At 38.8% G+C, this 15,494-nt stretch overlaps 1 protein-coding gene across 3 annotated transcripts in view; it reads right to left on the bottom strand.

Moving 5' to 3' along the window:
* Positions 1-15,494, bottom strand: part of LOC124596510 (Down syndrome cell adhesion molecule-like protein Dscam2) — a 270,374-nt gene that overhangs the window by 35,324 nt on the left and 219,556 nt on the right. For all 3 annotated transcript variants that reach the window (XM_047135673.1, XM_047135675.1, XM_047135674.1), the window contains exons 15-16: positions 4,893-5,078; positions 1,928-2,221 (exon numbers count right to left, since the gene is read on the bottom strand). In XM_047135673.1, the coding sequence (XP_046991629.1) occupies positions 1,928-2,221; positions 4,893-5,078 (480 nt within the window). The remainder of the gene's footprint in view (positions 1-1,927; positions 2,222-4,892; positions 5,079-15,494) is intronic.

Here is a 15,494-nt window from a genome sequence, read left to right as displayed (position 1 = left end):
CTCTTTCAAGGTTATTGACCGAGTGAGGTAGTGTGGTGGTTAGCACACTGGACTCACACTCAGGAGGATGATGGTTCAAACCCATGTCTGGCCATCCTGATTTAGGTTTTCTGTGATTTCCCTAAATCGCGTTAGGCAAATCCTGGGCTAGTTCCTTTGAAAGGGGATGGCCGACTTCCTTCCCCATCCTTCCCTCATTCAATGTGCCTGATGACCTAACTGTTTCGTCCCACTCCCAAAACCAACCAACCAAGGTTAATGTCTACTTTTACATTTTAGACGAAGCTCTAATGTTAGTAAAAGAAAGATTTCATTTGTTATTTATTTACAACAATGTATTTAGTCTTTTGTTGAAACTCAAGATAAAAGCCAGCTTATGATTAAATGTTATCATTTAAAGGAAAGCCTTTCTGTGACTGATAGTTTGTCAGATAGAGTTGCTGAAGATTTTTGAACATAAATTATGTCATTTCATTTCCTTTTTAAACATTTAGACAATAATGTGACAAAAATTCAGAAATTTATATTTTTAAACAATTTAACAGCCATATACCCTAGTATCATAATTTCATTACAAATTTTAATATTGATGCCAGTCACAGTAGCAAGCACGGAAAGATCCTGTTCAAATTAAAAATAGTAAAAATCATTTGTGCTCAACTTGGCCATAATATCGGTAGGATACTACTCACAACATCACTAACGACTCTGCCAACAGAAAAGCTAGAATAGTTGATATTGTATAACTGTGTTCAGATTTTCTAACAGCATTAGCTTTTTTCAATATTATTTTTTACTGATGTTAAATATTTTTAAGATCTAGATACATGGCAAACACACTACAGTAAAAACATGAAAAAAATACCAAGAAGCATTTTGCTATTTACAAATAAGAAGATAACATTTTTATTATTTTATGTTAAAAAACAGTTAATAGATGTTATATTTGTCACCATCCTATAAATTAATATGCAACATCATGAAAAATTATGGTGAAAAAAGCCCGATATAAGAGCAGATACATAATAAATAATTGTGACGTAAGATGGGTTTTCTTTTTGTCATCTTTACCAAATGGTAGCAAACTGACTCACTCCTTTACAAAACTGAAGGGGCACTTCTGAAGGGGCACTTCCTCGTTTTCAGCCACAGGTGCTGGCTGTGGTTGGCACATCACTGTAAATCCAGTCATATGACTGTCCAGCACATGGGAAAATATATAACCTATTTCCATGTAAATATTTATGAGAGTACTTTGCAAAAATGTGAAGTCAATCAGTCAAGAACTTTTTAAGATTTTTACTAATGATGTTTCCAATTTATATATTACATACACCATACATATTTAAAAATATGTAGCCTATGTCCATCCAAACATTTATTAAAGCATCACATAAAAATATGAATTAAATTAGTCAAATTATTTCTCTTTTTTTATGTTCAGCAGCAACAGTTCAGCAGGAAAGAACACCAGATTTAGTAAAATTGATTTTTGCTATCAAAGATGAAATTTCTGTGTTGGAAAGCTTTGGAGTCATTATCTATATTTTCCTGCTACGTTCATATATACTAAATGTGTGTGTGTTTTCTCCTGCAGCTTTGTTCTTGACTGCAGGCTAAATTTTATAGCTCGTGTGCAAAATATGTAACAACTGGAGTAGCAACATCACATTGTAAATTTAGGAATTGTTTCTCAACATATGATAAATGTTTTAATGCTACATTGTAAATTTAGGTATTGTTTTTCAACATACAATAAATGTTTTAATACTACATTGTAAATTTAGGTATTGTTTTTCAACATATAATACATGTTTTAATGCTACTGGTTACATATACATACACATTGCTGCCACATTCATTTATAATTCATGTGAACACTTAACACAGAAGCTAACATGTATGCGAGAACTAAATGTCTACGTACCTCCTCCATATGTAAGTGTTACAAAGTTATATTCCTTTGCAGTTGATCCAGCACTATTATGAGCTGTAATGCGTAATGTATACCAGGTTTCTGGATCCAGGTCCAGCACCAAGAATTCTGGTTTTCCTACTTTGATATTGTTTGAAACAAGTGTCCATGCTATTGCTTTCTTTTGTTTATACTCCACAACAAGTGATGTTATTGGACATCCACCATCACTCCAAGAACTCAAGTTCAAAGATATTGAGGTAGAGTTTACTTTTATCAAATCTGCACTGCTTGGAGCCACTGGAGCTGAAAATTATTTAATCATTAACTAATCCAGAGATCATCTGACAATGTTACAGGATTTGTCAACAAAATACAAGGAAAAGAACTAGTTTCAAACATACAAATAAAATGAATATGTAAGGATATTCTTATGAGGATAGGACAGGTGGTTGGCTGTCGTCTTGATATAGGAACTATGGACATGCCGTTCTCCTTATCCATTTAGAGAACTGACTCAGCACCCTATTTCGCCAATACAATGAGTGAGATGTCAAACTCAGGGGAATGACAATGTATTAATATTATGCCCTATAGATCTTCAGCACATGATTTTCTAATAAAAAGAGTTACAATGTGATCAGGTATTGTAATGTGGTGGGGTGTTTTAGCTGTCCTCTTCCATTATGAACCCATACTCTAAGAGGCCTCTACTATTGGTCCACAACAGAAAGAGACTTTCTACTAGTGGTGTCAGTGCTGGACAATGTTGACATTGGTTAGAAGATATTTGTCTCCAAGTGGTAATTATATTTTTGTGTGTGTTACCTCTGCTTTCATATAAGTGTAAAATATAGGTAATGGTGCCTGCACTGCAGGAAGGTGTCGGTACTCTTCTTCCCTCAGTGCTCCTTTCTTAGTGATTGTCCTAATGCATCGGCAGGGCATGCCTCCTAGTCTCCCCAGTAGCAACCACATGAGGGGTATTCATATCATGGCCAAACAGCAAGGGATGTTTAATTTTGTAGTATGGACTTATGAAGTATGTTTTAACTTCCTTTTTAATCATATATATTTTAGCAATTTTCCTTCATAAGGAATTTGCATAATTAGAGAAACACCAAGACTTTTTGAACAGTCTCAAAAACAAATTACATGACGCATACAGTAAACTGTAATAAAGAGCCTGTGGAAAGACAAGGTTGTATTTTCCTCATATGTTTAAAGTAGTAATGGAATACAAGCTCCCCTCTATCAGTTTTCTAGTAACATCAAGGCTTCAATAATTTAATAAAATATAAAATTGCATAGTCAGGTCAATGGCAATATTTCTAGAGAATGCAATGCTGCAAACTTGAGATTAAGCTTGTATTGTGTCCATGATAAGAAGAAGGGCTTCATGATTGACCTCTTGACTAATGATCTGCCTAAGCACGTGAATGCAACAGTAGCAGACAAATGTTACTCCCTACCATTAATCATCTTTCGACAATATTATGAAAAAGATGGATTGCTGCTCATCATATGGCAGAGATCTTGAGTCACAGATAGGCACAACAAAAAGACTGTTAAGCAAATAAAACTTTCAGCCAAAAGAACTTCTTCCTCATTAGAAAATATAGACAGACACACACACATGGAATCGCATCTCACACATACACATCTTTATACAGAGTGAAACAAAAACAGTGCATACTCTTTAATCTGGATTTGCTTCTCTGATTATAGCTTCATCTCTTAAGAAAATTTTAATCTCCTTTATTTAAATTAACATACGCCTCAAAATTTGTATGGAATGGTAAGCTCTTTTTCATACACTGGAACAGAATCTTCCTCTAGGTAGTCTTGCTGTAGGCAGTCGTATCAGTCTGTATCACACTCGTAGTATGCACTCTGTTATTGGAATAACTGATCCCAGGTACATCTTATACCAGAGGTAAATGTTTAATGATCAAAAAGTGAAAGTTTCTGAAAACAGATACACTGTTTATGCGGGTACTGATGAAAGTGGACTTAGTGCCTAATTGTGATAGAAAGTTGGAAAATGAAGTAAGAGTCACACATATCATCACCTTCACTACCTAGGAAAGTATACTGTGACACTACTACATCTCATCCACTCTTCTATCCATACAAAAACTACTTGGGAAACATAATAATTGGATTATTCATACCAAATAAGATTTACAGAGCAAAGGACTTGAAAGTGGCAGAGAGGGTAGTATAAAAGTTGGAGGTTAGCAGAAATAAAATATGTCATGTATGAGCCTGAAAGAGAGGAGTAAGCAAAGGGAAAAATGCAGATGGGGAGGGAAGACAAAATAACCAAATAGATAGAAAGAAAAATGTAAGTAAATGATAAAAGAAGGAAAACGATTACTGAAAACATTGGCATAACTGAGGCTATGTACATGTTGTGGAATGATTCCCCACTGACAAGATTTTGGGGAGCATATATTAGGAGGGAGAATCATGGAAGCTAGTGTGGTAAAATAGACCCTAGTACCTTGCATTGGATGCTCTGCATTAGGGTAATGCATTTTGCCAGTATATATTCTCTGCTATGCCCATTCACCAACTTTTGCTCATGCTTGGTGAGCAGATTTTCTTTATCTGCATTACATACACTTTCACTTTAAGGATCATTGTTAGAGTAAGTAGAAATAACATTAAGAGAACCTTGGAGAAATTACAATTGCCAAAACTGACAACCAATAATGTTCACTGTTCTGTGAATGTGATACGAACCGCTTTCAGCATTATACAGTGTATCCATTACAGCACACTGCTTGTAATATAGTGCAATCCTTCCACTGAAGCACATTGTTTCTGTAACTTTGAAGATCACACTCAAGGACAAAAAACACAATGAAACTATTGTCAATGCACTTATACATTTCACTTCTTAGAAAATAAGGAATACTTAAAATTATGACTTATCAATAACAAACATAAATAGCACAGCACAATACTTTACCTGAGCCTTGAGTGCGTGTCACGATTGTGGGTGTAGGTGAACTTTGCCCCAGTTGGTTGAAGGTTTGCAAATACAAATAGTATCTGGTCCCACATTGAAGATTACTCAATAAATAACTCATATCATCTGCTGTTAATACTATTTTTTCCCATTCTCCAAATTCCCTTTTGAGATGCAAATAAAACCCTAGAGAGGAAATATTCACATACATTTGGTAATGGTACTTCTAGGATGTTTCATTTTTATTTGTAGATGATGAAGACACATTTTGAAGTTAAAAGACTAAAATTTTATCAAGTAACAAAATATATTTTTAAGACTAACTGCACCCATTTAAATGAATATATCATGTTCCAAAATGACAAGTGCATTCATGAAGAAAAACATAATGGACAATCAAATGAAACAAGACAGATGGAAAAAAGTTAATGAACTGTTATATTTTCAAAAGTAATTGCCATTAGTGTTAATGCATTTATGGAAACAGGATACAATTATCAGTCAAATGCAATAACTATTCCTATTAAATTCCACATAGAGATATATTTCATAGTTAGTCATAAACGTGTACACAGCTTGGGATACAAAACAAAACTAAAAACTAACATGGAGGCTCAGCAGAGCAATAAGAGTCCAAAGATGGTGTTAATCGTGGTCAATATGACCTATCAACGCCCCCCCCCCACCCACCCACCCTCCTGTTGTGAGGTTTTAGTGGAGGTCATGTGTGTGTCAGCATCGGTAGTAGCCATGTGAGGTGGTAGGCGCACGACTGGGATTTCCATCTCGGTCGAGGCGGATTGCGGAGGTGGAGTGATTGGTGGCAGGTCCACCTCATAGTCAGTCAACTGGTGGGGGCGGACAGTGAGTCGGCCAGCCTGAGAGCAGGTGTTTGGAATGGCCTGCAGCATGGTGTAGGCCTGCCCAGAATGCAGATCAAGCCATCCGAGGAGATGAATGCTCGAATTTCTGATGGGTCACACTCGCTGGGAAGGGACAGGCTATGCACTACACTGACATTTAACTGCCTGTTGGAGGGCGAGGCTGTGGTGTCTGTTAGGAGCACGAGCACACGGTCATCGAATGTGATGATCGACACGTCATCCACGCGGTGTGGTGGCATGTTGCAGCACAGATTGAATGTGGGAGAGCGAGTCTCCGCAGTCGGTGGAGTGGCGGCAAAACCCACACATGGGGTGGATGGCAACGTGGCTGGAAAACCTGCAAATGGTGACGATGAATCATGGGTTGGAGAAAACAACACCGTGGGATGAGACAAAGTATTTGCAGGCTCCACAGCAAAAAAGTCGTCAGGAGGGTCCAGCTGAGACGGCAGAGGGGCGTTGGAGACCACGCAAGCAGGTTTGAGCCAGTGCAATGAAACAGTTTGAGGACAATCTTTAACCATAATGTTGAACGTTGTCTCACCCCACTGGAGTACTTTAAAGGGGCCGACGTAGGGTGATTGCAAAGGTTGTCTAACAGAATCAACTCTGAACAGAACGTGGGAGCAAGTGTTGAGTGCGGTTGGCAAAATAAGCGTTCAGCGACATGAAACCTGCCTCCACTGTTTGAGTGAACAGTGTAGCACTCGACCATTGTAGAACAACAAAGTTTGAGTTTAACTTGGTTAGAGATCACGAATCACTGTTGATTAGTGGACAGCTGGCCATTGGTGAAGGATTGGAGTGGCCTGGTTGTTGTAGTTGGGCCTCCAAATCTTCAAACAAAGCATTGGGTGAGGTAGCCATGGCACCATGCGCATAACCTGTTGATTTACAACACCCAGCGCGGAAGACGCAGGGTCACCAGTATAGGAAAGGGATATGATTATCGGTCGAATGCAATAACTATCCCCATTAAATTCCACATAGAGATATATTTCGTAGTTAGTCATAAAGGTGTACACAGCTTGGGATACAGAACAGAACTAAAAAGTAACACGGAGGCTCGGCAGAGCAATAAGAGTACAAAGATGGTGTTAATTGTGGTCAATATGACCTATCAACACCACACATTTATCCCATTGTGCAGCATGATCTTGGACCTCTCAAAAGATTTTGATAAGTAAATCACAACATGCTCTTATCAAAATTTGTGATGAGTAGTGCCACTGGAAAACTTGTGCAGTTGCTGGATATATTTTTAAAAGTTATACAAAGGTGTACAAAAATCATACATGGTAATGGAGAAATACTGGAGGGAAGACAGTCAAGAATATGAAATATACATTTTGGCTCCATTTGAGTTCCACTCTTATTTACATGTTATGTAAATTATATCCAAAGTTCTCTAGATAGCAAACATTTGATCATTATATATACCAGTGCCACATCTGGCGTCTGTTGTGCAACTAGTGAGCCTAGCCAAATTGAAGAAGATGAATACTATGTTGTGCAGCCAGCAAGCTTAGCCTTCAAAACTTCACTGAAAGAGCTAGAACTCACTTTTAAAGAGACAACTGAAAAGTAAACATGTTGTTGTTGTTGTTGTTGTGGTCTTCACTCCTGAGACTGGTTTGATGCAGCTCTCCATGCTATCCTATCCTGTGCAAGTTTCTTCATCTCCCAGTACCTACAGCAACCTACATCCTTCTGAATCTGCTTAGTGTATTCATCTCTTGGTCTCCATCTATGATTTTTACCCTCCACGCTGCCCTCCAATACTAAATTTGTGATCCCTTGAGGCCTCAGAACATGTCCTACCAACCGGTCTCTTCTTCTCGTCAAGTTGTGCCACAAACTCCTCTTCTCCCCAATACTATTCAATACCTCCTCATTAGTTATGTGATCTACTCATCTAAACTTCAGCATTCTTCTGTAGCACCACATTTCGAAAGCTTCTATTCTCTTCCTGTCCAAACTATTTATCGTCCATGTTTCACTTCCATACATGGCTACACTCCATACAAATACTTCCAGAAACGACTTCCTGACACTTAAATCTATACTCAATGTTAACAAATTTCTCTTCTTCAGAAATGCTTTCCTTGCCATTGCCAGTCTACATTTTATATCTTCTCTAGTTTGACCATCATCAGTTATTTTGCTCCCCAAATAGCAAAACTCCTTTACTACTTTAAGTGTCTCATTTCCTATTCTAATTCCCTCAGCATCACCCGACTTAATTCGACTACATTCCATTATCCTCGTTTTGCTTTTGCTGATGTTCATCTTATATCCTCCTTTAAAGACAATGTCCATTCCGTTCAACTGCTCTTCCAAGTCCTTTGCTGTCTCTGACAGAATTACAATGTCATCCGCAAACCTCAAAGTTCTTATTTCTTCTCCATGGATTTTAATACCTACTCCAAATTTTTCTTTTGTTTCCTTTACTGCTTGCTCAATATACAGATTGAATAACATTGGGGAGAGGCTATAACCCTGTCTCACTGCCTTCCCAACCACTGCTTCCCTTTCTTTCCCCTCGACTCTTATAACTGCCATCTGGTTTCTGTACAAATTGTAAATAGCCTTTTGCTCCGTGTATTTTACCCCTGCCACCTTTAGAATTTGAAAGAGAGTGTTCCAGTCAACATTGTCAAAAGCTATCTCTAAGTCTACAAATGCTAGAAACATAGGTTTGCCTTTCCTTAATCTTTCTTCTAAGATAAGTTGTAAGGTCAGTATTGCCTAACGTGTTCTAATATTTCTATGGAATCCAAACTGATCTTCCCCGATGTCGGCTTCTACCAGTTTTTCCATTTGTCTGTAAAGAATTCACGTTAGTATTTTGCAGCTGTGACTTATTAAACTGATAGTTCAGCAATTTTCACATCTGTCAACACCTGCTTTCTTTGGGATTGGAATTATTATATTCTTCTTGAAGTCTGAGGGTACTTCACCTGTCTCATACATCTTGCTCACCAGATGGTAGAGTTTTGTCAGGACTGGCTCTCCCAAGGCCGTCAGTAGTTCTAATGGAATGTTGTCTACTCTCGTGGCCTTGTTTAGGCTCAGGTCTTTCAGTGCTCTGTCAAACTCTTCAAGCAGTATCGTATCTCCCATTTCCTCTTCATCTACATTCTCTTCCATTTCTATAATATTGTCCTCAAGTACATCGCCCTTGTATAGAACCTCTATATAGTCCTTCCATCTTTCTGCTTTCCCTTCTTTGGTTAGAACTGGGTTTCCATCTGAGCTCTTGATATTCATACAAGTGGTTCTCTTTTCTCCAAAGGTCTCTTTAATTTTCCTGTAGGCAGTATCTATCTTACCCCTAGTGAGATAAGCCTCTACATCCTTACATTTGTCCTCTAGTCATCCCTGCTTAGCCAGTTTGCACTTCCTGTCGATCTCATTTTTGAGACGTTTGTATTCCTTTTTGCTTTTCTCCTTTCATTAATTAAATTCAATATTTCTTCTGTTACCCAAGGATTTATACTAGCTCTCGTCGTTTTACCTACTTGATCCTCTGCTGCCTTCACTACTTCATCCCTCAGAGCTACCCATTCTTCTTCTACTGTACTTCTTTCCCCCACTGCTGTCAATTGTTCCCTTATGTTCTCCCTGAAACTCTGTACAACCTCTGGTTTAGTCAGTTTATCCAGGTCCCATCTCCTTAAATTCCCACCTTTTTGCAGTTTCTTCAATTTTAATCTGCAGTCCATAACCAATAGATTGTGGTCAGAGTCCTCATCTGCCCCTGGAAATGTCTTACAATTTAAAACCTGGTTCCTAAATCTCTGTCTTACCATTATATAATCTATCTGATACCTTTTAGTACCTCCGGGATTCTTCCATATATACAACCTTCTTTTATGATTCTTGAACCAAGTGTTAGCTATGATTAAGTTATGCTCTGTGCAAAATTCTACCAGACAGCTTCCTCTTTCATTTCTTACCCCCAATCAATATTCACCTACTATGTTTCCTTCTCTCCCTTTTCCTACACTCGAATTCCGGCCACCCATGACTATTAAATTTTCGTCTCCCTTCACTATCTGAATACTTTCTTTTATCTCATCATACATTTCATCAATTCCTTCATCATCTGCAGAGCTAGTTAGCATATAAACTTGTACTACTGTAGTAGGCGTGGGCTTTGTGTCTATCTTGGCCACAATAACGTGATCACTATGCTGTTTGTAGTAGCTTACCCGCATGCCTATTTTTTTATTCATTATTAAACCTACTCCTGCATTACCTCTATTTGATTTTGTATTTATAACCTTGTATTCACCTCACCAAAAGTCTTGTTCCTCCTGCCACCGAACTTCACTAATTCCCACTATATCTAACTTTAACCTATCCATTTCCCTTTTTAAACTTTCTAACCTACCTGCTCGATTAAGGGATCTGACATTTCACACTCCGATCTGTAGAACGCCAGTTTTCTTTCTCCTGATAACAACGTCCTCTTGAGTAGTCCCCGCCCGGAGATCCGAATGGGGGACTATTTTACCTCCGGAATATTTTACCCAAGAGGATGCCATCATCATTTAACCATACAGTAAAGCTGCATGCCTTCCGGAAAAATTACGGCTGTAGTTTCCCCTTGCTTTCAGCTGTTCGCAGTACCAGCACAACAAGGCCGTTTTGGTTAGTGTTACAAGGCCAGATCAGTCAGTCACCCAGACTGTTGCCCCTGCAAATACTGAAAAGGCTGCTGCCCCTCTTCAGGAACCACACGTTTGTCTGGCCCCTCAACAGATACCCCTCCGTTGTGGTTGCACCTACGGTACGGCCATCTGTATCACTGAGGCACGCAAGCCTCCCCACCAACGGCAAGGTCCATGGTGTGTAATAAACATTACACACTTTAAAACGTGTGGTCCAAACAGGCAAAATATTGTGATTGATGAAATTCTGTCAAAAATTGGTTCAGAAAGTACTGTATATTTTGGATTAGTATGCCCTTTCTTGTTTTATGGAATAGTACTTTGGCATAGGACTTGCCACACTAATATGAAAAGGGTTTTCATAATGCAAAAGAGGGTCTGAAGATCATAGCAAAAGTAAAACAAGGAACATCTTGCAAAAGTCTACTGGTATTCACTAGATTCAATACTCTCACAACTTACGCCATATAACTAATGAGGAGGCACTGAATATAATTAGGAAGAAAAGAAATTTGTGGCACAACCTGACTAGAGAAGAGATTGGTTGATAGGGCACATTCTGAGACATCAAGGGATTACCAATTTAGTACTGGAAGGAAGTGTGGTGGTTGGGGGGGGGGGGGGGGGGGGGACACAAAAGTCATTGGGGGGTGACCAAGAGATGAATACGATAAGCAGATTCAGAATGACGTAAGTTGTAATAGTTATTTGGAGATGAATAGGCTTGCACAGGATAGAGTAGCATGGAGAGATGCATCAAACCAGTGTTCAGATTGAAGACCACAACAACCACAATGCTATCTGTATGCTGTAAATCATTACGCTAGTGAAAGATGATACTTAGGTCACCAAGAGGAACATGGAAATTCACAACCACGATACAAAAAAGAGTCTCACATGATTAACAGAAGATTAACTTTAACAGCAAAAAGCCCTTATGTCAAAGGAGTTGTCTCTCATAATTTGTTAGCAAATAAAGTTAACGTGTGTCAGAAATACTTTTATAATGTGACTCAAGCAGTGGCTTATTAAAATCTGCCCATATAACTCAGATTTAATATGAACAACAACATAAGAAATAGTCCTGTACTAGAAATAAGTTAAGTAAGTGTAGCATATTGTAAAATATTTGTACTTTGTAAATGTCCAAAACTGATACATTGTTAACAATGCCATACATTTAAAATTATGTGTTCTGAGCAGATAATAAATAAATAAATGACTATCAATGTGTTCATGAAAAAATTCTGGCGGTTGCCTAAGGAAATATGATTGTACCCAGTCATGTTTACCCAAAGCAAATGTGTGGCCATGAATATCTTTCCTCAAGGCTCCAAAAATATGGGGAGAGATCAGGACAGTATGAAGAATGCATAAGGACTCTTAGTAGAACTGCTACAATGCAGTTGAAACAACAGGCATGCCAGTTTCAAGAAAGTCAAAATGACCTTTTTCTTTGACTTCAAGTGCCCACTGCTTGTTGACTTTGTGGAACACCATGCCACAATTAATGCACAATTGTACATGAACACTTTGCCAAAATTGAAACACTCCATCAAGTCCAAATGCTCAGGAATATTGATGGATGGCATTGTTCTGTTGTGGGATAATGCCCATCCATATATTGCCAAGATTCTTTTGACAATGCTGCAGGGGTTTTGCTGGGAAGTCCTTACACATCCTTCACATAGTCCTGATATCTCCCCAAGTGATTTCCATATTTGTAGAGCTCTGAAGAAAGACATTTGTGGTTTTCAATTTGCTTTAGATGAAGAGCTGCATACCTGGGTATAATCATGGTTATGTACGCAACCACAAACATTTTTCCATGAACACAGTAACCATCATGTCCCACAGTGGTATAAATGATTGACTCATTAATTTGTTGTTCTGTTTCATCATTTTTGTACCATACAAACATCAAAAACAGTTTTGCATCACCTCGGTTCCAAGAGTTCTGGAACCTGTACAGAAAATTGGAAAAGAAATCAACATAATCATCATTTCTGCCCTTTTTACTGCTTGTGAAAACGACACATTACATGTTATACCACCATACTGCAAGACCTTCAGAGGTGGTGGTCAAGATTGCTGTACACACCGGTACCTCTGATACCCAGTAGCACATCCTCTTGCACTGATGCATGCCTGCATTCATCATGGCATATTATCCACATCAAGTCATTGTTGGTCCAGATTATCCCACTTCTCAACAGCGATTCGGCGTAGATCCCTCAGAGAGGTTAGTGGGTCATGTCTTCCACAAACAGCCCCTTTCAATCTATTCCAGGCATGTTTGATAGGGTTCATGTCTGGAGAACATGCTGGCCACTCTAGTCGAGCAACGTCGTTATCCTGAAGGAAGACAGTCACAAGATTTGCGTGATGGGGGTGTGAATTGTCATCCATGAAGATGAATGCCTCACCGGTATGCTGCTGATATGCTTGCACTATCGGTCGGAGGATGGAATTCACGTATTGTACAGCTGTTACGCTGCCTTCCATGACCATCAGCGGCACACATTGGCCCCCATAATTCCACTCAAAACCACAGGGAACCTCCACCTTGCTGGAAAGTGTGTCTAAGGAGTTCAGCCTGACCGGGTTGCCTCCAAACATGCCTCTGATGATTGTCCGGTTGAAAGCATATGCAACACTCATCGGTGAAGCTAATGTGATTCCAACCCTGAGTGGTCCACTCGGCCTGTTGTTGGGCCTATCTGTACCGCACTGTGTGGTGTCGTAGTTGCAAAGATAGACCTCACCATGGGTCGGGAGTGGAGTTGCCCATCATGCAGCCTATTACGCACAGTTTGAGTCATAACATGACGTCCTATGGCTGCACGAAAAGCATTATTCAACACGGTGGTGTTGCCGTCAGGGTTCCTCTGAGCCATAATCCATAGGTAGTGGTCATTCATTGCGGTAGTAGCTCTTGGGTGGCCTCAGCAAGGCATGTCATTGACAGTTCCTGTCTCTCTGTACCTCCTCCATGTCTGAGCAACAATGCTTTCGTTCACTCCGAGACACCTGGACACTTCCCTTGTTGAGAGCCCTTCCTGGCACAAAGTAACAATGTGGACATGATCGAACCATGGTATTGACTGTCTAAGTATGGTTGAACTACAGACAACACAAGCAATGTACCTCCTTCCTGGTGGAATGACTGGAACTGATCAGCTGCTGGACCCCCTCCATCTAATAGATGCTGATCATGCATGGTTGTTAACATCTTTGGGTGGGTTTAGTGACATCTCTGAACAGTCAAAGGGACTGGGTCTGTGAAACAATATCTACAGTCAACGTCTATCTTCAGGAGTTCTGATAACTGGGGTAACGCAAAACTTTATTTGATGTGTGTAGTTACAAACTGATATTGGACAAGTCAATTTTTGTGAGATGATGAGGTGAGATGGTGTGAATTTATGTGATGATTACAGATTTCTTATCTACTACAACATGAATAAGTTTACATAATTGTAAGTAAATGCATACAGGTTAATGTCTAAATGCTCTTCACAAGAACTTATATTAGTTTTCTAGTTAAAAAGCAAGAGCATGTTTACATCAGTGTGTGTTGACCATATGTTACCTTTTTTTTAATTTTATTTATTTATTTATTTATTTTTTTGCATAAGTAAACAAATTTACATTACATCATGGCACTTTTCATATGAATTAGCAATAATCACTCTAAATAATTATAAAAGTAGAGTAATATTTATAGTTTTTGTGGTATCCCCATGACTATAGTTTGCAGCTTTTGCATTGGTACAATTTGCACAAATTTGAAGATTAGAAAATATTTACAATTCACATGACACACACTCACGCTGATTATGTTACTGAAGTATTCTACAGGAACTCACCTAGATTTTAGAAAGCAGGTAGCTTAACTAGTTTCTGTATAGTTTAAGAAAATTCCTTAATTTTTTATGTGTCTTAACATGGTCTAGTAATTTGTAAAAAAATTTTCCCTGCTAGTCGGGGCCCATCTTGTCTATGTATAGTTCCTTTTTGTGTTAAGTATTGTACTAGTTGGTCTTCTTTGTACATTATGTTATTAACAAAACATGTAACTTCCAAAATGTATAAACACGGTAATGAAATATATATATATATATATATATATATATATATATATATATATATATATATATATATATATATATATATATATATATATATATATATATAGACACACACACACACACACACACACACACACACACACACACACACACACACACACACACTCGCACACATGCACATATCCATCCACACATGTGGTATATGTGGATGGATATGTGCGTGTGTGCGAGTGTATACCTGTCCTTTTTTCCCCCTAAGGTAAGTCTTTCCGCTCCCGGGATTGGAATGACTCCTTACCCTCTCCCTTAAAACCCACTTCCTTTCGTCTTCCCCTCTCCTTCCCTCTTTCCTGATGAGGCAACAGTTTGTTGCGAAAGCTTGAACTTTGTGTGTATGTTTGTGTTTGTTTGTGTGTCTATCGACCTGCCAGCGCTTTTGTTCGGTAAGTCACCTCATCTTTGTTTTTATATATAATTTTTCCCACGTGGAATGTTTCCTTCCATTATATATATATATATATATATATATATATATATATATATATATATATATCTCCTCATTACCAACAAACACTGTCTTCCTGTGTCCATTCATGTGAATGGACAGTTTGTTGCTGGTCATTCCCACATAGAAAGCTTCACAGTGTAGGCAGGTCAGTTGGCAAATCACGTGGGTGCTTTCACATGTGGCTCTGCCTTTGATCGTGTACACCTTCTGGGTTACAGGACTGGAGTAGGTGGTGGTGGGAGAGTGCATGGGACAGGTTTTACACCCGGGGTGGTTACAAGGGTAGGAGCCAGAGGGTAGGGAAAGTGGTTTGGGGATTTCATAGGGATGGACCAAAAGGTTGCGAAGGTTAGGTGGACGGCGGAAAGACACTCTTGGTGGAGTGGGGAGGATTTCATGAAGGATGGATCTCATTTCAGGGCAGGATTTGAGGAAATCGTATC

Source organism: Schistocerca americana, chromosome 2 (assembly GCF_021461395.2).
Source record: "Schistocerca americana isolate TAMUIC-IGC-003095 chromosome 2, iqSchAmer2.1, whole genome shotgun sequence".
In the NCBI taxonomy this organism is placed as follows: Eukaryota; Metazoa; Arthropoda; class Insecta; order Orthoptera; family Acrididae; genus Schistocerca; species Schistocerca americana.
Note: the sequence above shows the minus strand (reverse complement) of the source record. Positions and strands in the feature narration are given on the sequence as shown.